The sequence below is a fragment of the Rhea pennata genome, chromosome 8 (assembly GCF_028389875.1).
Source record: "Rhea pennata isolate bPtePen1 chromosome 8, bPtePen1.pri, whole genome shotgun sequence".
NCBI classification, from domain to species: Eukaryota; Metazoa; Chordata; class Aves; order Rheiformes; family Rheidae; genus Rhea; species Rhea pennata.
Genome location: NC_084670.1, coordinates 30556024 through 30581650, shown reverse-complemented (window position 1 = coordinate 30581650; position 25627 = coordinate 30556024). Strand labels below are relative to the sequence as shown.

At 39.9% G+C, this 25627-nt stretch overlaps 1 protein-coding gene across 7 annotated transcripts in view; it reads left to right on the top strand.

Annotated features, from left to right (window-relative positions):
* CEP350 (centrosomal protein 350) overlaps positions 1-23764 on the top strand; it is a 75968-nt gene extending 52204 nt beyond the window's left edge. For 5 of the 7 annotated variants that reach the window (XM_062582009.1, XM_062582006.1, XM_062582008.1 and 2 more), the window contains 10 exons: positions 1550-1767; positions 3020-3164; positions 6692-6861; positions 7372-7508; positions 8323-8405; positions 9346-11447; positions 12475-12876; positions 12965-13111; positions 14302-14424; positions 19791-23764. In XM_062582009.1, the coding sequence (XP_062437993.1) occupies positions 1550-1767; positions 3020-3164; positions 6692-6861; positions 7372-7508; positions 8323-8405; positions 9346-11447; positions 12475-12876; positions 12965-13111; positions 14302-14424; positions 19791-19955 (3692 nt within the window). In that variant the 3' untranslated portion in view covers positions 19956-23764. The remainder of the gene's footprint in view (positions 1-1549; positions 1768-3019; positions 3165-6691; positions 6862-7371; positions 7509-8322; positions 8406-9345; positions 11448-12474; positions 12877-12964; positions 13112-14301; positions 14425-19790) is intronic. The other 2 variants (XM_062582010.1, XM_062582012.1) reach the window with 1 other exon arrangement.
* The last annotated feature ends 1863 nt before the right edge of the window (positions 23765-25627 follow it).

Sequence of the window (25627 nt, the reverse complement as noted above, 5' to 3'; positions counted from 1 at the left end):
TCAACTATTGCCTGGTTTCGCACTTCTTTCCTTTTTTTGGCGTTTTCATGGTGATGGTTCTTTCTAGACGCTCTCAGAATCTCCTTTTTTGTACTCTGCTGTTTACTATCTTTTGCCTAGTTCTTCTAACTCTATTTTAATGTAACTAAGTGTATTCCTCCTTTAATGTCTGTCCTCTCAGGTGTGTAGTTCAGGCTGGGCTTATCAGGTGTTTCTACATACAATTTAAAGTATATTTTGCTTTTCATTACCAAAAAATACTCTGTGGTTGTTTACTGATCTTCTTCCTAACTTACTTGTTAAAACCCTTTTCCACTGCAGCAATGTTTGTGTCTCTCTCTAGCTAGCCTTATTACTATTGATGGGGATAGCTCTTTACCATCAGAGGCTACTTTCCCTGTGTTATTTGCATTTCAAAAAGTTGGAAGTTGTATTTTCTTTCTTGGCTTTGCTCCTAACTTCTTTCTACATTTGTTGTTTGTGCAGTAACTGAAATCTTCAGGTGTACTGAGTATAAACGATGCTGCTCTGAGAAAAGTGAGTTCCCAGATTTTGGGAGCAGCAGCTTTCCTGTTTTAAGTGGGTTGCACGTTCAAGATCAGCTGCAGAGAACAGGATTGTAGTGGGAGAAAGTGTTGAAACTTCAGGGATTGTCCCCAAAATTATCAAATTTTTCTCACTTTGTTGAAAGCAGGCAGTATATCTTTTGAATGTGCAAAGAGAATTCATAATTATGTCCCATTATGCTTGTTACTGAAAACTGCCATGCAGATTTCTTGTATCTGTAGGACATTTTAAAGATGTCCCGAGTTACTAAATTCTACTGAACAAAAATTCATCATGCTGATGACAGAAAGGAAATGTATTTTCCCATCTGTGCCTCTATTGATTGTGTCTACTGGTAAGCATTGGAGCACGGCCCTAGTTTGGGAAGGGAAAACTCCTTACGCCATCTTTGCTTGAATATTGATTTGTTCTCCATGGCTACTTCAGCAATGCTGTACGTCCTGCAGAATTTACTAAACAGGAGTATTGAAAACCCAGGTTATTATTTTACTTGTTGCCAGTTGAGACTCATGATGAAATCATAACATTAAAATGTTTCCGCAACTACCGTAAAGGAAGCAACCACTTCTAAGTTCCAGATCTTGTTTGCAGATTATGTGCTCCACCGTGACTTCTTCATAATAATAGGAGTTCTTTCTTTTGTATGGTCAACTGGAAAGACAGGTTTCCCTAATGAGCCTTCTTGGAATCTGTTGTCTGGAAATTGTTAGAATATCTTGAAAAGCTTTTTATTTTAGACATCCGGCAATTACTAAGAATATTTGACAGTTAAATCATAGTTCTCTGGTAAACATGCCTGTTCTTTCTGTATATTCCACTCTAGGTATCTAGGTGAGTGGAAAAATACTCACCAGTTTGACATATGCTGGTAGCAGTTATTACTTTATATGCATGCAACAGTTTCCTCGAAGGCAGAAATCCCAATAATGTAAGGTGCATGTATGTTGGTTTTTATGTACTCTTTTTCACTCTCATCGTTCAGTCTCAGAAACAGCCAGTGGAGAAGAGTCTCCAGTGCCTTCTTGCTCTCACGTAAACAGTGAAAGCTCTATTCCGGAAGATCTTGGCAGTCCAGCGGCTGAGTCTGTCCCATCAGAGACTATGGGTCATGGGCCATCAGAAAGCCCAAATCAGCGTACAATTACAGAAGAAATGGCTTATTCTGAAGAGCTCAAGTCCTCTACCTCACCTAGCAAACTTGTGAGTGAGCTTTTTATGCTGTATATATTCTTACACTGGTAAATGACTATCATAAAACATAAGAAATACAGCAATTGCAATTGTCTAAGCACAGTTTAAACTATTTCCTGTGTTTGCAATGCCATTTTACATTAGTATGGAAAAGCATTGTGGTCAGATCTCTTCCTTAAGTCTTGAGGAAGAATTGCTTCAGCATAGAGTTTAGGTATTTTTAAAATTGTGGGCAGTCTTGCAGAATATTTCACGTGTGTCACGTAGGTATGCGGTGTTAGGTGGTGGAGCACTCAGCCAGTTTACCAGTGTGAATTAGCTGTAGGCTACCTTGTTGCTATTACATAATTCTTTTGGTCGTGGAAATTATGCTGTTTTTCCGCCTTGCTTTATATATAGATAATGTATCCCAAAGTATAGCTGTGGGATGAAGAAGCATATTATGCCTCATGCACAATCCTTTTGGTTTCTGATTATGCCTATTTGTGAATTCTGCCTTATTTTTTTGTTCTGCTTTCCTGATAATTTTGATAAGCTTCATCCTGGTAATTTTGGTCCACTGTACTGAATCTGAAAGACAAAAGATATAGTTACAACCAGTGTCTAGGGGAAGAAAAAAACATGCTCATCTAGACTTTTATTACAAATGCTTTGTTCTTGGAAAATTGACTTAGATTATGAGGCCAAGACGACAGTGTGGTAAAATGAGCGATGTGTGCTAGAGGTTGTGTTCAAGGTGTGTGAAAGGCTTGTGTTATAAACTTGATGCAGTAAGCAGCATTTTAGAAGAAAATTTACTCTTAAACAAAGTTACTTTGCCTGGCTACAAAGATTAGGACTGTGGTGTTTTGGGGATTTAGGATGGCACTCTCTTCTAGAGAGAGGTCCTTTTGGTTTCACAGGTATGTTTAGTAGGAGGTTTTATTTTCTTAGCTGCTACCAAATATGATTACATCAACTGTGTCAAATACCTGTGAGTCAGAAGCATGTCAGTTCACCTAGGTGGTAATAGACTAATCTAAAGTTTACTGAAATCAGGACTCAAGCAAACAATTAGCTATTGCTCTTTGGGGTATTTTTATTCTGATATCTAATAAACTAAGTTAGGTGGTTCTTAAGATACTTGGCTAAGTACTGTTGCTTATGAGATGTTCTCTGGTCAGGCTATGTCCTTTCCGTGTGATTAGCTCCTGACGACAATAAACCCCTACTGTCAAACTGCTACAAACAGTTATTTATTTGTCCTTTTCTTCTTAAACAGTCTCCACCTAAAAGCAGCATATCTGTATCAAAGCAAGATTCCAGCAAAAGCAGCCATAGAGTTGGAGGGCAGCTACGTTCACCTGTAAAGTCTCATCAGATATCTAACAGCTGGTCTGATGAATCTTTATCTATGACACAATCAGGTAAGTTTAATATCTGCTTGAGTTTAAATTGCATTTTCAAGATTGCTTGTTTTGATGAGTAGACTTCACAGACCTAGGTTGGAGCAGGGAGAAACAAATTCCTGGAGATTGTCAGATTTTGGGGTCCTGTGTGAGTGTTTTCCCATGATGTCATTTGATCTCTTAAGCTTAGGGAGGTTTATTTATTACTCTCTCTCTCTCTTTTTTTTTTTTTTTTTTTTTTTTTTAAGAAAACAATTCAGGTTCCTGCAAACAGGTATGATGAAGATAAGAGTTGATAGGCAAGATGTTTTTAGAATTTAAATATACCAGGTTAGCTTCATCCCACTTATTTTAAGAAAAAGATTCAGCAGCCTGCAAACATGATCATCATCCTTCTGAATACGACCTGGCTCCAGAAGCAGTATAGCTGTTACGGCGGTACAAGCGAGCCAGTTGAACCTGCACTGGTGTGTGCAGAGCTAACAGACACTTCAGTACATATGCATAAGTTTTGTGTTCACAAACAGGACAGTCTGCCTGCAAGACTCATCAGAAGAATGACGTTCTAGGTGTGCCAGGCTGAGTCTTGCAAAACTACCGAGCGTTTCTTATTTCTTTGTGTTCTAAATCTCCATGATGCTGTGGCCAAAAGGTATTCTCTTAGGCACCTGGGAAAAGAAATTCAGAAATATCTGTGCATTGTTAACTGTACTTAATCTGTGTCATTCTAAACCCTCTAAGCAAATGAATCTGTCTTTATTTTTGGAGGAGAGTTAGAATTGTGTGCAGTAAAGTAGGGCCTAAGATTGCGTTTTGAGTGATAAAATACAGGAACTACTGTTTGGTCTCATATCCCAAGTCTTTTAACCCAGTGTCGAAATTGGCTAATGATAAATACTGAGGAAAAGAGTATTGAAAGTGGACTGGTACAGAGTGATCCTTTCCCTGATATGCTCTTCCAGTCTGTTAGTCACGTGGCTTCCCACGCTTTCTGAACACACACTTGCAGGGAGCGAGGGTCACCACCATCCACTCTGTTAAACTGTGTAGTCTGTTTTGAACTCTTCTGTACTTCTAGCTTCTAAAACATCTTGTATTCCACAATACAATTTTGATAGCATCATAAAATACTTCTCATTACAAATGAGTTTGTATTTTCTTTCTGCTTTATTTATTTATTTATTTATTTATTTTTATTCCCTAAATGATTAGTAAGTTTTCAGTGGAGAAAAAATTGGTGATTTTATTGCATGTACTGGCTGATGCCCATAATTGCTGGATAACTTTGCTAGCATATATACATCTCAGGGTTTTTTAGTGCCTGATACAGCCGACTTCATAAAAGACTGACTTACATATTACCCAAGAAACAACATAAAAGATTATTTTGTTTCTTTGGTAGTACGTATGTAAGTCCAATCAAAATGGTAATTTGTGACAACTGCTCTCCTGCCGGCTATAGAAATGAATACGTAACAGCTAGATACTGCATTGTATTAGCATTCTGGTATTGACATTCTGTCTGTAGGGCACTTTGCAACACAGGTAAGCATTCAGCAACTTGATAAAGTTATCTTCAAGCTCTAACTGAGGAACCAGACAAGGAAGCCATTAGGAAAAGTACAGGCAGCAGTGATGAAAGTAAATTTTCAAAAATAAAGAATTTGCACTCTTTGATCATTTCAAACAGTAGGTAAATGTATCAAGGAAGGAAAGGTGGATCGAAATGGTGCTGATTTCCCAATGAATCATTTCATTGTAAGGAGACAAATCTTCCAAGTTGCTGAGTAGTAATGAAGTCACTGCCTTGCATAGACACAGTCAACAAAGATGAAAGCATATGCAGATCTTTCCCTTATGACTTGATCAATAAAGCTATAATCACATAGTGATCACTTACCATTCAAGATGAGGAGTTAAATTGCAGTAGCATCATAAAGTACTCCTGATTAGTAAATGAGATTCCATTCTTTTCATGCTTGTTTTTTTAGTTCTCTAAATGGTTAACAACAGATGTTAATGGAAAAAAAAGAATACAGTAGTTTGATTGTATTTACCAGCTGTAATTGATGAAATCCTTCATTATTGCTATTTGTTGCTTTGTGAAATGAGATTGATTAGCAAAATGTCCTGCTGCTCTTGCTAGCTGACCAGATAGTAATGGTAACTTATTTTCTTAGACATTTTAGGGAAGCAGGTGGGGTTTATGAACACCTAAGCTTTTTGGTCCAGGAAACAGCATTAGGAAGGCAAACCAGCATGGATACTTTGGTTAGGAGCTGGCTGCTATAGAAGAGGAATGGGGACATCAGGCACAGGAAGAAGATTCCAGTAGGACTATGTCAGATAAATATTTTGAAGAGTTTTTGATATTTAGTTGTGGCAGCACCTGTCTGGCACCAGGATCTTATTTTGCTCTATGTTGGTGTAAATTTAAAAAATGAGAAGCAAATGGACGTAATGAGATGGGTAGGGAAGAATAAATAATGAGACACCGAGGCAGTCTTTCTATAAGGTCTGAGAGGTCCAAGAGACCCAGAGGTCGTTAGAACAGTAATAATAAAAGTAGCAGAGCTACTGGTAGAATGTGATTATTCAGTGGAGAATGGATCTAAGAGCTGGGAACAGTGTCCCAAGATAACAGAAGCAGGAAGCCATAAAAAGGATTGGCAGGCCAGGCTGGAGGGAGTTCTGAGGATAGAGGGGAGCAGAATAGACCTTATGAAAATTACTAAGAAAAATTATTTTAAAAAAAATCAGAAAAGCTTATTCAGATAGGAAATAGCTGTAGTCACTAATAATATCATAGGAGGATCTGTGAAACTGAACTTGGAGGCCAAGTAGCTTTATGAGATATCATTTGGTAGTCCAACTTGTGTCTTAACTCAGTGCTTCCTCCTTCACCCTTAACAAATTGACATCCAGAGGCTTGCAAACAGTAAAATGTCTACATTGTTCAAATTGACTCTCCTTCCTACTGTCACACAGTCAGTTCTCTCATAAATACATTTAGTTTGGTCTGGAAAATCTAAATTGGCAGGAATCCAAATCTGCTTTTGGAGTCTGCTATTCCAAGTGAAATGCTTATCAGTAAAGTGTACAGTGTAGCCTGACACCCTATGTGGTGATTACAGAAATCTTTCAAATACATTTTTGTTAGGCATTTCTTAGTTGTCATATTCTCAAATACATCAGAAAATGTTAATTTCTGCAGCCGCTGGTGTGATACGGAGTTAATAAGGTAGCAGCATGAGTATGGCCAGCTGACATGAACAAGTTTGCTAATAAGTTACTGCATGTATCAGAGCCCTTCTCTCTCTTCTCTATATTAAATAAGATGCAAGATTTTTTCTTTCTTGTATTATATAGTAGTGTTATGAATTTGGGATTCCGCTTTAGAAGTCTTAATATGTTGAGATTAACTTACTGAAATTAAATTCTTTGATATTTCACTTGGACAGTGTTTTGTATTTACTAAATGACTATTGAGTGCTTTGAGTAACACTCTTCTGCAGCGTGTAAGTTACCGAAAGGCTAAAACTAAGCTTTTTCAGAAACCACGTCTGACCAGAGTGACATTGAAGGCCGGATCAGGGCCCTGAAGGATGAACTGCGAAAAAGGAAATCTGTGGTTTATCAGCTGAAAAAGGAACAGAAAAAGAGACAAAAGGAGAGACTGAAAGCCCAGGAGGCCAGTTTGATCAAGCAACTAGAGGTTAGGAACAGAGGGAAGAAGGGCAAAGTGTCAAAGTGTCAAAAAGTCAAATTGTTAGCCTTGGATAAATCATTATACTACAGATGTTGCTAATAGAATATTGTATTAACAGCTGTGAAGGATTTATTGTGGTAGAGTGTGACTGTATTCTGCCCATTTAACCATTTGCAGTAATGAACCAGAGGCTGTGAGGAAAAAATGTTATTTCTTCTAAAATTTGTAGCATTAACAGGATACTAGCAATGTTCGGGTGGTTTATGTCTATTTTTGCACATTAGCAACCTAGCTAGGATTGAAGAGTAATGCTAATGTGAATCTGAAAGTTTTAATATTTCTCTTTGAATAACAAATTACAACTGTGGAATTTTAGGAAGATAAATATGTTGCTTTACATAAAAGCAGCATCCTTCGAGTAGTCGAGGCTGTGCTGTATTCGTGTGATAGGTTTTGTTTGCTGAATTGTAGTTGTAGTTTAGGAGATTAACAGCCATACTTGTTTTTCATGCTTAGTCATATGATGAGTTCATCAAGAAGACCGAAGCAGAACTGAGCCAAGATTTGGAGACATCGCCCACAGCCAAACCTCAGATTAAAACTCCATCCTCAGCTGCTGAAAAACCTAAGATCAAGGCACCACCACTCCATAGGTAACTGGGATTTCTCCTTCTTTTTACTGAGATTATTCTGAAACATCAATGAATGCTGTTTTAGCGGAAACCTATACTGCAAGATGATTGGCAGCTGCTGTTCTCTTCAAATCTCTGGATGGTAGCCACTCCTATCTGCTGGTATCATATTTGCTGGTCTTACCAGACCCAAAACAGAGTAGATACACTGCCCCTATAATCATACAAATTAGATTATATATACTGCCCCTGTAATCATATGCATCTCACTTCTGTCCCACCCTGTCTTTCAAGTCCTATTCTCAAATTGCTATTGAAAAGTAATTTCTGATTGTGTAAATATGTGCCAAATGGTGTTTTGAGTTACTAACATGAAGGAATTTCTTCCCATTTTGGTCACTCATCTTGCTTGCTGCGCTGTGTGCAAGCTATTCACCTTTGCAACTTAAATCTGGCTTAGATCTTACATTTTAAAAGGTAGATAATTCAACAAACTTAAGTAATTCATATGTTTTCCAGGTGTTTCATTTCCTCCAGCAGATGGTGCAGTTCTAATGTGCTTAAGTAAATAATTTTTTTTTAAAAAAATTCTTTTTAACTGCAAAAAGGCAAAAGTTCATGACTAACCTTTTTGAAAAAGTTGCCCATTCCAGGAGTCACCAAACCCTTCTCTCTGCCCATGCTTATTTTTGAGCTTCACTCTGTTTTCTTGGCATGCTACATTATGTTATCGTTAGTGTGGTATTTATAATCGTAGATGCTTGTATTTCCATTTTTATCTTTAATAAAAGTCTATTTTAACCATGCTTCACTGAATTTGATTTTTCAACCTTAGGCCTGAGACAGCAAAGAATTGGAAATCACTGACTGAATCGGACCGATCCAGAACATCTCTGGAATCCATTGCAGAGCACGGAGGTACGTAACTAGAAGAATCAATGTTACAGATAAAGATCTCAGATGACTGTCTCAGCCTTTAAACTTTCCTTCTTGGTTCAAGAAGGGGTTTTAAGAGAGCATGCAGACTTTATAGATCAAACCATAATGCACTGGTTATATTTTTTACTCTTTCATGTTTGCACTTATTTGCAGTATTTCAGGGGCGGAGGTTCTTAAGTTGTGGTATTTGACCCCCTTCAGAAAATTCTAAAACCTTACAGTACTTTGGCTCACTTATTTTAAAGGAATTCCGTAGTGAGAAAAATCCAAAAATTTGTTGATGGAAGATCCTATATCTATAAAATAATTAAAACTAAAACTACAGTAGGTGATTGGCTTTTTGTTCACACTTTATTATTTCCATTCAGTAGGCTGTTGCTTTTGCTGTTTCCTGAATATTCAGTATTTAATACTGTTCTTGTTGAGGTTTGGGTGAAACCATAATGGCATGACAGCCTTTTTTCTTTCTTTGTTTCCTGTACCTTTACCCTTGAGAAAAATATGTTGAAGGAAACCAAAAATAATGAAAGCTTTAGGAATAGATATTTGGTAGTAGGTATTTTTCAGATACTTTTCAATATTTTGCTGCCAATCATTATCTAATCCTTATCTACCATTTTAATCTTGCTTGGTTTTATATGACTTCCAAACAAATAACTAAGCCCTTATCTTGGGATTGTATGATATTATAAAATACTAGTGTAAGAAAGGAAATGGGAAGAAAGTACTAGAGCCCTTGAATTGAAAGAATGTCGCCCATATTCATTGGACAACCTAGAAGTATGTATTTCCAGGGCAGTGGTTTCTATCCTTTTGCATAGAAACCTTGATGTTAATTTTGTTGCCTATGGTTGCAGTTTTTCATAAGACAATGCAGGCTATACTGTCTGCTATGATTCACTTTTTCTTTTTCTTCAAGATGCTGTATCATCAAGGACTGAGAGATCTATTTCTGTTCACTCCAAGAAGATGGTTGCAACAGACGTTCATGCAGAAGAGCCTTCTCGAACATCGTCCTTGGTTTTGAAGTCAACAAGGAGGTCCAGAGCAGAATCTGGTGATTCCTTAGATAATGTGCCCTCGTCACCTCTTCTCAAAGAAATAAAAGATATTAGCAGGATATCCCGTGGGTCTGTGAACAATATGGTAAATACATCCAGTGATGAAACTATCTTCAGTCATAAATCTGAGATACAGGAAGACATACAATACATAAAATCGGAAGAATATGAGCTTGAAGAGTCTCATGATAAGCCTTTGGAGAATTCTGATGTCTTGTTGATGTTAGATAAAGAGCAGGAGAGCTCACTGGACATCCTTCCAAAGCAAGTCATCTGTTCTGAAAATGAAAAGTTTCAGAAGGAATCTTTTGGCTTGACTGTGGAAAGTCTTCATGGTACAGAAGAAATCTTAGGTACAGAAGAAATTTTAGATCAGAGACTGACAGACAAAGACACCAAAACTGGACAAAGTGCAGAAGAATCTTCTCACAAACTGAGCAAATCTGCTGAGGATAAAGATGAGCTGCTTTCAGAACAAGCCTTTACTCAAAAAGAGCAATCATACCTTGAAGACTTTGAGGGATCCTTCTCCAGAAAAGATGCATCAATTGAGGAAACACTTCTTGTGGAAGATTACAAAGATGACTTTGAAGTGTCTCTGCTCTCCCCAAAAGCGGACACTCGGTCTCTGAGAGAGCAGTCACGCCACACGCAGACCAACAGAAGCAGGTCCACCAGCCTTGGCAGTGATGGTGAAATCAGTGAATACCTCAGTGACAGATCTCTCTCCCTCTCTGGCAGCATGCATTCAGAGAGATTACTAGAACTTAAGTCACCAACAGAATTTATAAAAGTTAATGAACACAGAAATGCGGAGAAAGAACAGGCCACTGTTGAATCACCACCATGGGCCTCTGCTTCAATCTTAGAAGAAACAGAGAGTTTGCTAAATTTCAATATTGGTGATAGGGTACTTGTGAGTAAAGTCCAACCTGGAACATTGCGATTCAAAGGTCTGACCAAGTTTGCCAAAGGGTTTTGGGCTGGTGTGGAGTTGGATAAACCAGAAGGAAACAATAACGGAACTTACGATGATATAAAATATTTTGTTTGCAAAGAAAAGCATGGCATTTTTGCTCCTCCTCAAAAAATCTCCCATATTACAGAAAGTATTGATAGCCATTTAGACACGAATAAGGATGAAGACTCATTTTTTGATGATACACTGGGCAAGCAACACAAATCTGAGCAGAAAGAGAAAGGAAGTTCCAAACCTGGCAAAGAGGAAGAAAACCAGAAAAGAGATGCAACAGAGAACTATTCTCAGGATAAAGGTCCTGCAGATACCACTGTTTTAGAGACCTCAGCTGGGGAAAGGGTAGATGAGGATTCTTGTTCTGAAGCAAGCAACATAAAGGAGGTCTCTTTAGCTATCGAATCACTTGCCCAAGAACAGTCTGTGGTGGATTATCTGAAGCATGCTGCAAAAGAGGCAGCCAACCTTGCTCCTCCTATTTCTGGTGTCACGGAGAAGATTTCCACTGCTCGTTTGGAAGACATCTCAGATTTTCTTTCTGAAAAACTGGAGAGGCAGAAGACATTGGGGGAAGAATGTGCTGAAAAGTTAGATGATCTCTCACCTGGAATTCTGGAGAAGCCTTCAACTCCACTTCTGGATTTGCTAACCAAAGAGAAGAACCAGTTAGAAGCCCAGCTTAGATTACCACTTAGAGAGGAAGAAAAGTCAAAACAACAACTAGAAAAGGTCAGTTTGCTGACAGACAGTCTCCTCAGAGATTTTGTGAAAGACACAGTCAATCAACTGCAGCACATAAAGAAGGTCAGGAATGAGAAAATCCAGCTTAGCAACCAAGAGCTCTGTGATGTGAAGGAAGAACCTAGTATCCCGGTCCAGCATGCAAAAAAGCTGATTTCTGATGGTCTGAATAACTTCTTTCTAAGTTCTGATTTGGAAGATGAAAGAGAAGAACTTTCCTCCCCAGACATGTGTCCCAGACCAGTGAGTAACGGATATTTTGCACTGATTTTTAAGAGCTGATAATTGATTTCATTAATGATGCTTGAATCTGAACAATGCAGTGTGGTACTCCCCCTCTTCCCCCCCCCCCCATTTGTATTTGGTGATGTGGAGAGTGCATGTGTGTACGTGTCTACATATATATTCTTGCATATATCCCATTTCACAGCTTGCTTTGGTAGCTCTTGAGTTGTATGAAAGACATATTTTAGCGCATGAGAAAGTGAAAACTATTTCATTTAGATTGCCTTCTGCTTACATATTCAAATTCATATTTCATCCTTACACTCATTCTTTCGTTCTGAAAATGTGCAAGTATGGTGGACTGTAAACTTCTCTGCCTACTCTCCATATGAAGTAATCATTCTCTAACATAATTAGTTACAGAAGAGATCATTAAGTTGTCAGACTGCTCTATCCACTGAACTAATATATCATGAAAGTGGAAGTTCAAGCTTCCTCAGAGCAGCCGTTAATGATACAGATACAGGGCTTGGCCTCTTTGCTGAAGATCCCAGTAAACCTGGCTGCTATGCCCTTGATCTCAATATATTATTATCACAGAAAATATCAACTCGTTTCACCAATATGAGCTTTGGCTCAGTCACTGAAACAGCCATCACCTGCTAAAAGCTTTTAGGCTGTTGATTTAGATCTGACTGAGAGTGTTGGTAACTGAAATAAGTTATATGTCACATTTTCAATTTTTAAACCGCCCAGCCTTTCATAAACAGTTAAGGACAGACTGAGCAGGAACACACAGTTCTTTTTTAAGCTCTAAAGGGACCTTCTGAAAGCACTCATTAGGAGTGATGGAAAACCCAGGTGTTTGAGTTGAAACATTTCTGATTTTACTGTGGGTTATTTATTGTGTTTTAGAGAATTACTGTAGAGTACTTGTGTATATTTTGCCAACTGGAGTGCTTTTAAAAATCTGATTATGTTGAATGTCTGATAAACAACAGTGTGTCACCATTTTTATGTTTACTCTGTTGCTTTTAATCCACAGGAGAGCCCAGTGTTTGGTGCCAGTGGTCAGGAAGAACTTGCCAAGAGACTGGCAGAGTTGGAGCTCAATCGGGAGTTCCTGAGTGTGCTGGGAGATGATCAAGACTGGTTTGATGAGGACTATGGCTTGAGTTCCCGTAAAGTCCAGCAGAAGCAAGCTGAAGAAACAGCAGTGCTGGCCAAGGTAGAACCACAGAAAGTACCAACAAAGCCGTGTGAGGAGCCTTTGGCAGTCCCTCATACTGCAGTGGAGGTAGAAGGTATGGTACATGCAGCAGCTGAGGAACTCTGGAAACTGAAAGAGCTGGGTCATGATCTTCAAAGTTTCAGCCTTCCTATGGATCTTAGTGATACCACCAAAGAGCAGGACATGGAGATGGTAAACAAGCAGGTTTATAAAAAGGTACTCTCTTAAGGTTTTTTATACTTGCCCTTTGAATGTTTACTGTGAGCAACAGAAGTCTTTAGTTTTTACTTCTTTCTTTGTTAAGGCGGTATTTGACTTAACAAGAGAGATCTTCGGGGAAATCTTTGCTGAAGATCCTAATCTAAATCAGCCTATTTGGATGAAACCATGTAGGATCACATCTGCTTACTTTCGCCGAGTGAAGGATCCAAATGATCTGGATGAAATCAAGGTAGGAAGTCTTTCTTATATAGGGGGAGTAAGATGAAAAATCTTGTACTGCTGCCTGCCTGAAGGTTAAAAGATCGTAACAGATTTATCCAGTAAGATAAGAGTTGAGAAGAGAAATGAGATGACAAACTGAAATCTGTAATAAGGGAGTTTGTAAAAACAGCCCTTTTTATTCAACAGATTTGCCTTCCTCTCTTTCTGGCTGACACTAGTTGCTTTTAAACCGTAGTCCTCTACAACCTTGATTGTCCATACAAAACTGGTATGCTGACAGATAGCTGCTTTAGAAGATTTCAGTGGAGCTCTGTATTATATTGGCATGAACTGAATTGCAGGATTGGGCCAAATGGAATGAGCTGAATTTTGTGCTCAGACACACCTGTGCCAACCTCACTGAGGATGGTGAGAGTTGCTGAGATGGACCCACAGTCCACTGCTCTATTTGGCAAGCCAAATTAGGTCTCCTGTTACCAGTGGTAGTGTTCAAGAAAACAGAGAATTCCAAAAAGCTAAAGCCTGACTGGGGCTAGGTTAAGCCTCAGGACTGGACATTAGGGGAAAAACTGTTTCTCTTAGTGCTCTACAGAGCACTTCCATACAGCTTACCAGAACATAAATGAAAACTCTCAGCTGTATTGTTTCTTTGGAAGTTTTTTTTGCTTTTTTGGGGGTTTTTGTTTGTTTGTTTGTTTTTCCTTTCCTTGGACTGTATTTTCATTTAGCTGCTGTGAAGATGCATGTTAACTCTCAAAATCAGAAATAGTATCTCTATCTCCCCTGCCCCTGCTCCTCCCCCCACCGAAGACTTTTAAGTGGAAGAGAGGAGGGGAGGAGAGAACAGGGCCATAGGACAGGAAGGACACCAGACTCCCACCTACTTTACTCTGATGTCTTCTCATAAACTGCATTTTCATAAAATCTCCTGTTTAATAAACTTTTACATGAAAGTTCTTGCTCTCAAGATCACTACAGCAATGAGTATCACTTGTTTTTTTCAGTTCTATGTTTAATAATTGTTCTGCTTATGTAATGCTGCCTCAAAGACTTCCACTGTAAATCTTTTTCCTGCACCATATGTCCCTTGGCTAAACTGAAACATTCCATAGTCTGACTTTTCATGGCAGGTACTTTGTGCATACAATTCATTTCTGTATTCAAATATGATAACAATTCATCTTTTCTGTTCTGTAGAGCTTCATTGCAGCTGAAGTGCTGAAGTTGTTCAGTCTGAGGAAGGAACCTAATCACAGAACAGACTGGCAGAAGATGATGAAATTTGGGCGGAAGAAACGGGACAGAGTGGATCATATACTGGTCAGTGGTTAAAAATAAGCAATAGTGTCAAATATTGTTTGCTGATAAAATGATCAGATACTGTCTCCATATCAAAATATGACACATGATTGTATTTTCAGTATTTGATCATATTGCCTACAAAATAGAATGTGTACATGAGTTCTTAATGGAAGATATTTAATTTTAGAGAGCACCCTGTTGACAAAAAGAGAAATCCAGTGCCAGTGAAGTAAGGTGCTCAAGTGACTTTGCTGTTCATACCTACTGATTAGACAGGAGGAGAAATCTACGCATTCCCAAAGGTCTGAAGCATGAATTTACAGCACGAAGCACTGAAATACTTGATGAAAAAGAGGGCAGACTTTTTCTTTGGCATGGGAATGTGTTTTCCTTTTTACATTTAATTAAAAACGCTTTTATTTTGAAGTAATATTGTTTAATTAGAGATAGCGATACCGAGAACGTAACAGACCAGAAGGCTGACCAGATTCAACTGAAAGGCTACAGGAGTGTTCAGGTTAAAATAGCAAAGACGCAAAGAGACTGTATAGAAAGTTATTCTCCTTAATGTAACGTAACCAGTCTGCCAGATGGTACTGACAGCTAAGCGTTTCCTCAATGCTAAGCAGTGAACGGGGCTTCTCTTCCCGTAATACTTGCATTAACTAGGGAATGCAGACTGCCACTGGGGGAGACACGGTTCCAGTGTTAAAAATTTACGTAAGATAAAGTATGTCTGGTTGTACACTACCTTTGAAAATTACTTACTAGGTTGTATTACAGGATGATTAATACCTTTATCAGGCATAATGCTAGTGAAGGTTGTGCTTGGGAACATGAGTTGTCATCAACATCGTGCTTTACTTAATTATACCTGAAGTTGATTCCACACGTGCGCACACATACGTAACTTCAAGCCGTAGCTTCTGCGGTCTTTTAATTGCTCGTCAGCGGAAAGTGACACAAGCTTTTTCCAAGGGGGTTGATTTGAGTTGTATATAAATAAAGTGTTTACAAACAGGACCTGTGTGTTCTAGGGTGCTTGATTTTGGGATGTGGAAGCTGTTACAGAATGCACAAAAAATAGTCTTAAGTTTAGATCCCCGAGAGAACTAACAATACAACCATTATGCCTGTGTACCAGTTTAAGACATCTACTCCTAATTTCTGTGAACCATACACAGAAAGAAAGTTTCCCAACTGGAAAAATTTGTTACAGCTGAAAGCATCCAAAGTGCTTGAGGTGAAATGAGTTTGAAAATTTGCACAGTGGGATACAGTAAGTTGAGACAATCTAGTCTGCAATTTGCATATAGACCCAGACATCAGAGATTAATGCAGCTCTGACTAGTTTGCTCTAATAAATAGTTTAACGTGTTTATTCTTATTTTGTTCTCACAAGAATATGGTAATAAAATTTAGCCGAAGGCTGGGAATAACTCTGTGAAACCTGCCACATGCTTTGCTTTAGGGATAGGGCAGTCCCAGTAGCACTGCTACCAAATTTGTGCTGTAATGTAAACTGCAAGCCAGAGAAACTTCTAACTGAAAACCTACAGAGATGATGTTCAATTTCTTTTATTTTTTTTATTAAAATCTCTTTAAGATACTAGGTAGCTGGACACCTTTCTCTGTTTTCAAATCAGCTGTCTCTTACACCGACATCGTTGTTAGCAATCCTTTTCTGCCAGTGATGAAAAATTCAGCTTCTATCCCCCCCCCCTTTTTTTTAGCACTAGGTAACTTGACTGTTAACGTGGACCAGACATCATTCTCAGAAAGCATTTGTAAAGAAATTTCGTAACAGAAACTCTGATCTGTTGGATAGTTGCTCCAGTTATTCTTAACGTTTTCAGCAAATCTTGGCTTTCAGCAAACAAGCATGGGAGATTCACATTTATGAAAAGCTACTTTGTCTGAAATCAAATTTTAAGATGTTTAAATGTTTACTTTCTTCTTCCCATGTCCCTCAGTGTTGTCACCTTTTATCTTTTCTCTGCTTTGTGGAAAAATCTCAAATGTGCACATCAGTTGAGGTGCTGCATTTGGGTACCTCATTGCTCTTTACACCTTTCAAAAAATGTCTTTAAACTACAGGGAGACTCCTCATGTCTCCATCTTTGAGTGCAAGTGTTAGCAATAGATTTTCTCTACTGTGTTTTATTTTATTTTACTTTTTTCCCACTTGGGTCTTCAGTCAAAACTCCTTGCATGGACTTACTTGCATGGGACTAGACCAAACTGCCATGCTGCTGCTCTCCTTCCCCGTTATTATTATTTAGAGGAAGCAAAGCTCTTGGGATACTGCCAGACCTATGCCTTTAATTTTCACGCTTGAGATGCCTGCTGACAGACTACCGAAAAATACCTCATTTTCTGGGCTGTTGATATAAGGGCTAAAATGTTTCTCACTGTGCAGTCTGACCCCTGCTAAGATGTTTCATGTAAGACCGGCTTTAATTGGAAGCCCACTTCTGCAGCTCTCAAGATCTAAACCTGTGGGAAATGCAGTAGTAAGAAGAGAAACAAAGCCTGGTCATATGCATGGCAGTGCATCTTAAGATTAACAAAAATCTGAAAGTACTGTCAAAATGTACCCGTCTGCCTTCTTGTTATGAGCATTCTTCCAGGGCACTAGTTTACTTCTGCATTTGAGTTACTTTCAACCTCGCACATGAATTAGTAACTCCTTAAATGTAATTTACTTCCTGATATAAAGTATTTCTTTTGTCATGAGAATGTGCAAGAGTTTAAATACTGTGAATGTGCTGAAGGTGATGCAAAGCCCACTTCCATGCAAGATAGTGTATTCACCAAACACAGGCAACCTGTGACTCCATCGCTTGTGTTTTGTGGTAATGCAACAAATAGATCGAGTGTTGCCTAGTCAAAGCAGTTGCAACTGCCTCAGCTCAGATGTCTGCAGCTAAGGCTACAAAGCAGCATGACTCTTTCAACGCATATTCTGAATACGCTATTAGCAAGAGTTGCCTGTGGCTACAAATAGCACGTTCTCTTAGTTTTCCAAGAGTATGATCAAAAAAGTCCTTCTTAGTACCAAAGGAAACTGCTCTGTGCCTTGGAGAAAGAAAAGGGCAGAAGAATGGTAGAGGCAAGAGAAAACTAATCACTGATACCAATAGATACATATTTTTCCCCCCTTGGTCTTTCTACTGCTGTCTAACACCCAGCCTTTCTCTCTGCCTTTATCGAGTTACCTTGTTCTCTCCCTTTTTCTTGAGTTTCATCGTCCCATGTATCTTCTTTTCCTTCCCAAGCAGAGTGAAGGAACTGTCTCATCAGGTTGTCACAGGTGAGAGAATAAATGACAGCTCACAGGGATCTGGATATTGGAGTTTACTTAAGAACCACCAAGAAAATGGCTTTTTTACCCTAGTTGATTATTTCACTCTTACTTACATTTACCAGGTCTCAGCTTGCCTTTCAAGCAGGAAGATTGCTGCTGACCTGGTAAGGTCAGGCAGAAAGTTGCTTTTGTTGGTGCTGTGCAACTGCTTGCAGTTACCAGTCTCGGGCATCACTGGCCAAGGTCCCTGGGCATCCCCCAGCATTTGTCTCCATCCATCTCCCTGATCTCCAGGATCTTCCCTCAAGGCAGAATCTTCACCTTCCCTTTTTGGGCCTCCTTCTTTCCAAGACTGCTTCTGCTTTTCGGGACCCCTTATTTTCAGCACCATCTCTTCTTTCTAGAAGCCAAATCTGCGGTTTTCTGCATCTAAGTAGTCTATGTGCAGATCCACCTCCTAACTGGTGCTTCTGTCTCATGTCTCTTTATTAATGGGAGGATTTGGGACATGCCACTCTTGTTTATTCTAGGGGCTATCAGAATTTACAAACAGCCTATACCAGCTGCAGCTAGTAAGTAACTGACTCTTACTTAAGGGTTCAGAATTTCAATTTTGGACATTCACGTCCACACACACATGCCTGTTTATCTGCTGACTGTTGGCAGTCACATTGCAAGCTATTTTTTTTTTTGCCTGTGACATACATTCGATTTTGATTGCTAGTATTGTTGCTTCTTGCTTATAAAAATGTAACGAAACCATTGCACCTCATCTTTGACAGCAGCATGGGAAATGAGGGCTGTGACAAAGAGGAATGTTTGCCTTTCTTACATAAACAAAACATTGTGTTTTGTACAGCAGTAGTAGCGCGGAGATGTGTAAGCACACAGTGTGACTCTTCCAAAGCTGTTTGAGAACAAGGTTCCTGCCCCTTTTCCCAAACTCTCTTAACAGAAAGAGAAAGGAGCTGTCAGCTGGAGAGCGCTTGTGTAACTGAGGCCTTACAAAAGGCTAAAACCCTGGGAAGCGGTGCCAGTTCCTTGGGGTTCTCATGGCAGCCTGATTTTGGGCCTTCACACTGCACTGGGGTTATTGAATCATCATTCTGCAACAGTGGCTATCACCCTTAAAATAGACACGTTTCTGTGCACTTGAACCTCACACTAAAAGGAGGGAGAGCATATAGGAGCTATAGCTCTTACAGTCTCTTTAGAGCTCAGTGTCTAGGAGTTATGGTCAGAGGTGACTTAGCAATGGAGGAGTTTGTGGCAGGCGTTCTTTGGCATTTTAAATATAATGAGTGATATTTGTGCCCAGTCTTTCTTCTTTTGAGAAGGTTTGGGCTTTGAATGAATAGCAACATGGTCAAAACAAGTTTTTAGTGATAATTTTAACTGGAGATGTCTGATTTGGAGAGATGCCTGATAAGACTTGTTCTGCTGAATGAAATTATATATTCCTGTCTGTTAGTAAAGCATCTATTTGCCAGCAAGCGGTGAAATGAGGAATTTTTTTTTTTTTTATCAACAGCTTAGGAATAGAAGGAGATAAATACCTGTTGAGTTACTGTTCTAGCTGTAATCAGCACAAAGTTCAATTTGCAATAATGCTCTCAAATCCAATTGTTGCTTCTTGCTTATAAAAGTAGTATATTCTGTGCAAGTAGGTTATAATACTGTTGTACAGCAACCAGTTAAAGTTGCTTCTTGCAAATATGCAGTTAAAGGTTTTGGGGGTGTGTTCTTTTTTTAATAGAGTTCATTGGTCAAGAATGATTCATCGTATCCCATTAATTGAGTTCTTTCAAGTAAAAATCTATTGCAGGAATAGGAACTCCCTTAAAAGGAATAATATGGTGGAAAGTAGAAAGTGTTCATGCAGTGCAGTAACCTGCTTTGAGTAGATCTGTATTTGTTTTGCTATTCCAAGTGTTTCCGGTAATCTTCTATGAAGACAATTGTGGTGTTAGCAGATAAAGACTATTTTGGACTCTTCCTAGAACTTTTCAGGGGGTATTATCTTAGAGCAACAGAATTGTAATGTTTGTGTTTTGTCTTTTCCTTTCTACCCTCCAAGGTGCAGGAACTTCATGAGGAAGAAGCACAGTGGGTGAATTACGACGAGGATGAGCTGTGTGTAAAGATGCAGTTGGCAGATGGGATTTTTGAGGCCTTAATCAGAGACACTGTTGATGTACTGAACCAGATAAATGAGAAACAGAGGAGATTACTGCTTGTGTGACAGCGCTGAAAATAAAGCTAGAAGCTGTATAATCTCTGAGTCATGGGCCTTTCTGACTCCTGACATACTCTCCACCTTGCAAGCACTGCTGCTGGACTTCTATGCGTGGGTTTTAAAGGCAATTCAGATGTGATTAAAGGAATCTGAATTTACATCCTCTTCTACTAGAGACTTTGCACCGGATTTATTTTTGAAACAAGCTGATGCCTCACTTGAGGCTGCGTTGTGGAGCGCTGAGACTGTTCTCGTGCCAATGCAGTATGCCGCATAACTGTCAGCAGCTGTCTGTGGCCCCTGCCTGGGGCTTCGACGTTCAGCTTGTGCCCTGAAAGGGCTGGGTTAAGTTGGGATATTGGCTATTTGGCTGGAATGGTTGTCAGCCATCAGTACTCAAGTTGTCTTTAGAAATGTGCATCATTTGGAGAGGAAATGGTTTGGTCAGGTTTTAGTCATAAGTGGATACTTACCATACTGAACAGTGTTATAGTCTTAACGCCTCTCCTTCTGCAGCCCTAACAATGTGCATCAGTTTCTTCTGCTTCAGAGCCCATTTAGTTTTGTACTCTCCGAAGCTGTTTTTTGTCTTTCTTCCTGTGATATGGTACCAAATAATGGTGCCAGTTAATCCTGAAAAAGTAGATGATGATGCTTTCTACATTGAAGTAAGGAATTCTTACTTTTTTTTTTCTCTGTGTAACTTGCTTCAGTCCAGAGGTGGAGCAAGAAAAAGGCCACCTAACATCAAGGGTAAAAGATGAGCCCGTGGACAACTTTCCTCCTATCATGTAGCACTTCTTCACTTCCTGGAGTGCCAGCTGCTCCTAGATAATGGATACTCAGGATTCTCTCAGGCACGTGACATGCAGGAGTGGAAATTTTTTTTTCAAAAAAAGTAGCCTTCTGTCCCTCAGCTTCCTCCCTTACTGTCACCTATTACATCGGAGAAGCCGTTACTTGAACAATTTGGGGAAAAAAGTGTATTCACCAAAGAAAGCAGTGCCCAGTGCTTGACTGTCTGCATGTTTTGTGCTTGTGGGTTTTTTCTTCTTTAATTTATTTTCAGATAATTTATTGAGTGGGTTATAGGAGAGCGTCCTGTGCAGAGGCTGCACTGTCTCGTATTTTGAGATAGCCGAACTTGAGCACGCATCTGTTCTGGTGACTTCCAGAGTCTGTATTCTTCACACAAAAATTCCAGCTTCTTGAGGGTGGGAAGCAAAAGCAGGACTTAGGAATGGAGCCTCCTCACGACCAATTCAGAGCCAATGGAGAGTTGAAGGGACTGAGCTGAAGAAAAGATGTGAAACTTCCCTGCCCCATCTGTTTCCATGTTCTCCCAGAACTCCTAGGCCATAGACAGCCATTCTGTGCTTCGTTTGGTGCTGAGTTCAACTGCAGTGTCCTTCTGCAGAGTGCTCTTTCCTAATCTGCCCCTCCTATCCTTGTGCTTTTCTTGATCAAACACAGACAATCTGGGGTCAAATGTTGCCTTAATAGTGGATGTCCTGATTGCTGACTTGGACGACACCCAGAGGGGTGTCAGATTCTCTGGACAAGCTGGAGTGTAGAGGAACACTCTGATGCCTGCTTGGAGGGACACCAAAGATGCTGTAGCCCAAGATAGGCATGGCGGGGAGATCTCTTTTTAGCTTTTCATCTGTTTGTTTCTTGGGCTTCCTGCTAGGCATACCTCTGCTATTTCTCCATTAGGTTTTTTCTTATCCACTTTTTTTTTTTTTGGAAAACTATCATTGGAATATTTGCATTTTGCACAATGACACACAGCTGGTAATTCTTCAGGGACAGCACTGGGAAACGTTGGATTTGTCAGAGGTCCAAGCAAATTCTCAGGTGTAGTATTGCCAGCACCTCAGTTATGAGTTAATGGTGAGCCATATCTATGGGAGCTTAGTGAGTGAAAGAACAAGGAAGAGGTGATGGTGCATAGGAACACCTCCAATGGGGCATGCGCATGTCTGCCCCACAGTAGTGGCCTTTCTGGCTGGGTAGAAGGCAAGTGGATAGAGCATCGTTCAGCTTTTTTCCTTAAGTGATTCACTTGTCCTCGGAAAGTGTCATGATGCTGAACTGTGAAATTAGCAAAGTCTTATGATAGAGGCAAACTAAAGCTGCTGCGTTTAACCAGCACGGTGTCACTAATTGGGTCACTGCCTCAGATTCCCTTTCCTGGGTGTATCTTTTCAACAGAGATGATTGTTATTTTTATAGGTAGCAATTACGGAAAAGAGGGCAGAAACCTGCAGCGTAGGTTTGCAGCTTGAGTATCACAGGAATGAAAAGTTAGTTTCCGTTCCCTAGATAACGTGGCTAGTGCTGAGATAGAAAGATGCCCTGCATCACTGAGAGTTTTCAGCCGCTCTGCGGGGTTGGCATGGTTGGTTTTGGTATGTGCACCAACAGGGTGTACGGTTGGCCTGCCAAGGTGCCAGGGACCACTGGAGATCGTATGCCTGTTGTCTTGCTGATTTGGATCAGCAGTAGCTGTCTTTACAAGCTTTTGGGCAGAAGGAAATTGTGTAAAAGGAATTTTATTCCTTTGCAAACATCGCCATTTATTTTTGGTAGCAATTCCTGATAGGAGCAACCCTAAAAAGACTTGAACGTATATGAGTTACCTTCTCAATACCTCAAGTGTGTTGAGTTACTTTGGATGCTAGAACTGATGATGACTGAGGTGGAGCAATGGTCTGTCTAGGCCAAAGTTGATGGTAAAGAGACATGGGGAAGTCCAGAGTATTATAAACAGAGGCTGAATTCTGTATTTCTCCCCTCTCCCAACCCTTGCTATGGTAAGAACAAAATCATAGTCCTGGGCCCTGCTTATCTTAGTTATCACGGCTGAGAAACTGTTTTGAAACCTGTAAGCTGGTTGAAGTGGCAGCTGTCGTCACTGGAGATGAGATTCCCTTTTCAGAAAGATCTCAGTGCCAGGTGGGCGAGCCCAGGATCTCACGGATGAAGGGCGTGAGGACCCCTCTCACCGGCAGGATACTTCCTGAGCTAAGCTGTGGAACAGTAGTACTTTTACCTTTCAGAAAAGGCTCGTTGCTCGTAAGGTGTGATGATGGATTGAAAAGTCCTATCTTATTCACTTTCCTTTCTTGAAAAAGTGGCCTTAGCTTTTTGCAATACTTGAATAAGTGCATACCTGCAGAAGATCTTCAGTAGCACAGTGATAGAGACCTTTTAAGTAACTATTCTGCAAGGAACTGAGTACAGTTCTGACTTTCATATCCCTTTGCTACCCTAAGAATATTAGGAAAATAAAATACTTTTGAGCAGAGAAACAGTTGAATCTTTTAAGGTATTTAGTGCATCTGAAGTGTTTACAAACCAACTAAAATGGAGAAAAGCAAACTGTTGAACTTATTTGTAATTTAAACGTTAAATGCAAAAATATATACAGATAAAAGAGGAATACTGTAATTAACCTGCATTTAGTAGTTTTTTTTCCTTGACTTTGCAGAGCCTTTTGATACACATTTGCAAAGCCGCCTTTTGGGAGACTCCGTCTCCCTGTGTACTGTATTGTGGAGATATTAAAAAGAAACACGTTTACTGTGTATGTGTAAATAACCTGGTAACTTGGTTTTTGGGCCAGTTTCAGCTAATGTTCACATGCAGAGCAGCTTTGCACAGTAGACAGACCCAAGGATGTGGTAGGGTTTTTGTAATTAGAACTGTAAAATAACCAGGGTGGTCCCTGTGTACACCAGTGTAAATATCTTTGGTAACTGAAATGTACTTTAAGAGAATAAAATCTGTAAATAAACTGATTTATAAATTAATCTTGTTTCCTAATCTTTATTAGATGGAGTTTTATAATTACCCAAATGGTTACTAATTCTGAAGGTGTCCTGGAGATTTGTCCCTTGTACATTCTCCTTTCTGTCTGATGCTGTACTTGGGATGCCAACCACAGCCCATGAAATCCCATTAGAGTTGCCTTGATTATAACGATGCATTATTAGAATTTCCTCATTGTTAAAGCTGACTATGGGTAAAAGCAAAACCAGAAAATAGCACTGCTTAATCATTGCTAAAATGCATGACATGATCTTGTCAGGGGAAAACAAATTATTCTTGGCATATGTTTATTTAAAATAGGTTTTAAAATATTGTGATTAAAAACATTTTTAAAGGATACAGCCTTTAGTTAAACAATTAGCTTGAAATTAAATTTGTCAGAGCCTAAGCCTTGTTTCAGGTCCCTCAATTAGGTTCCTAAATGTTTGCAGTTCTGTAAAGCTGCTGTTATTAGCTCTGATCATCTGTTCACTTAGGGGCAAACATTGTTCTCTGGAAATTTTATTTATTGGTGGAACTTCTCTAAAGCTTTGTGGTTTCCCCTCTCCTCTGACTGCTGTTTGGAGAGTGTCCAGATCTGCAAGAAACCGTAAGGAGACGGCTGAAGAGTCGCGCTGCCAAACTACGGCCGCGTGAGCACGTGGCAATTGAACGGCAGCCGCAGCCGATAAAGGTAAGAGCAGCAGAACGGAGCGGCCCGGGACGGGTGAGAGCAAGCGTGCTGACCGAGCCCGTCCGGTACCCGGAGCTGGGGCTGCTCTTTCACCTCGGCCGTGTTTGGGTGCCATTTGTTAACGCGTAGCCTCTCGTAAAAAGTTTTTGTTTTCCTTTTAGTGAGAAAAAGATGCAGAAAACGTCTTCTCCAAGCAAATTACTGCGGTTTTGAATTTCTCAGCTTGAGTGTTTGGTTTCACAGATCTAATAAAATCAGTTTTGCCAGAGGAAGGGAGGTTTCAGCAGGGAGAACCTCTAGCAAGTTTGCACGTTAAACTCGCGCAGTTCACAGTGTAGACTTAACGATGGCTTAATTAGGTGTATGCATGTGTGCCCTAAGCAGTCTGCAGAAGACACCGTTGGTCTGCGCGACTCCAGTCCCCACAGGCTGTGTGTGGTATTCGTGCATTATAAACAGAAACATGTGCAAACAGAACCAAAAGCCATGCACTGCGTGCTGAGCAGTTACTTGCTCTTCGTTTTCCTTTAATGCAGGTACCCGGGCTTTGAGCAGGCTGGAGCTCAGTGGCAGAGCACTTAACTGTCCGAAGGGCCGAAACAAAGCGGCCCTGGCACCTGTGCGCTCTCCTTAACGAAAAGCAAAAGATCATCCGTGGCGCTTTTTCCTTGCCTTGCAGCTATTTTGCTCTCCGAGTCCTGTGTTTTAGGACAGTGATCTACTTGCAGCAGTCAGCATCCATCCCTGGAAGTGGCTCAGGGTGCGTTTCACGTTGAAAAAATTGATCTATTCTTCCTTGGCTAAAGAATTGGCTTCACTAAAAAAAAAAAAAAAAAAAGAAAAAAGAAAAAGAAAGAAAAGAAAAAAAAAACAAAAGAGAGCAGCTCAAGTGCTGGGAACATTGCCACAACTCTCTGGCAAGTGACACAGCAAAGTGCTGCATTGCTCCTCCTGTCCTTACCCAAGATGCCCAGTAATCAGCTTGATGAAGGCTCTAATTTCCTCGTTTGCAAATCTATGTTGCTTCACTTTTGGCACTGACTTTCTACTGTGGCGTTTGTGCAACTCTTCCCAGAACAACTGGCAGAACGCAACTGCATTGCAAAGGCTTTGAAAGCTGTTTCACCCGTGGACTTACTACCCGGTGAAACTCCCGGGTGGGGTAATGGCA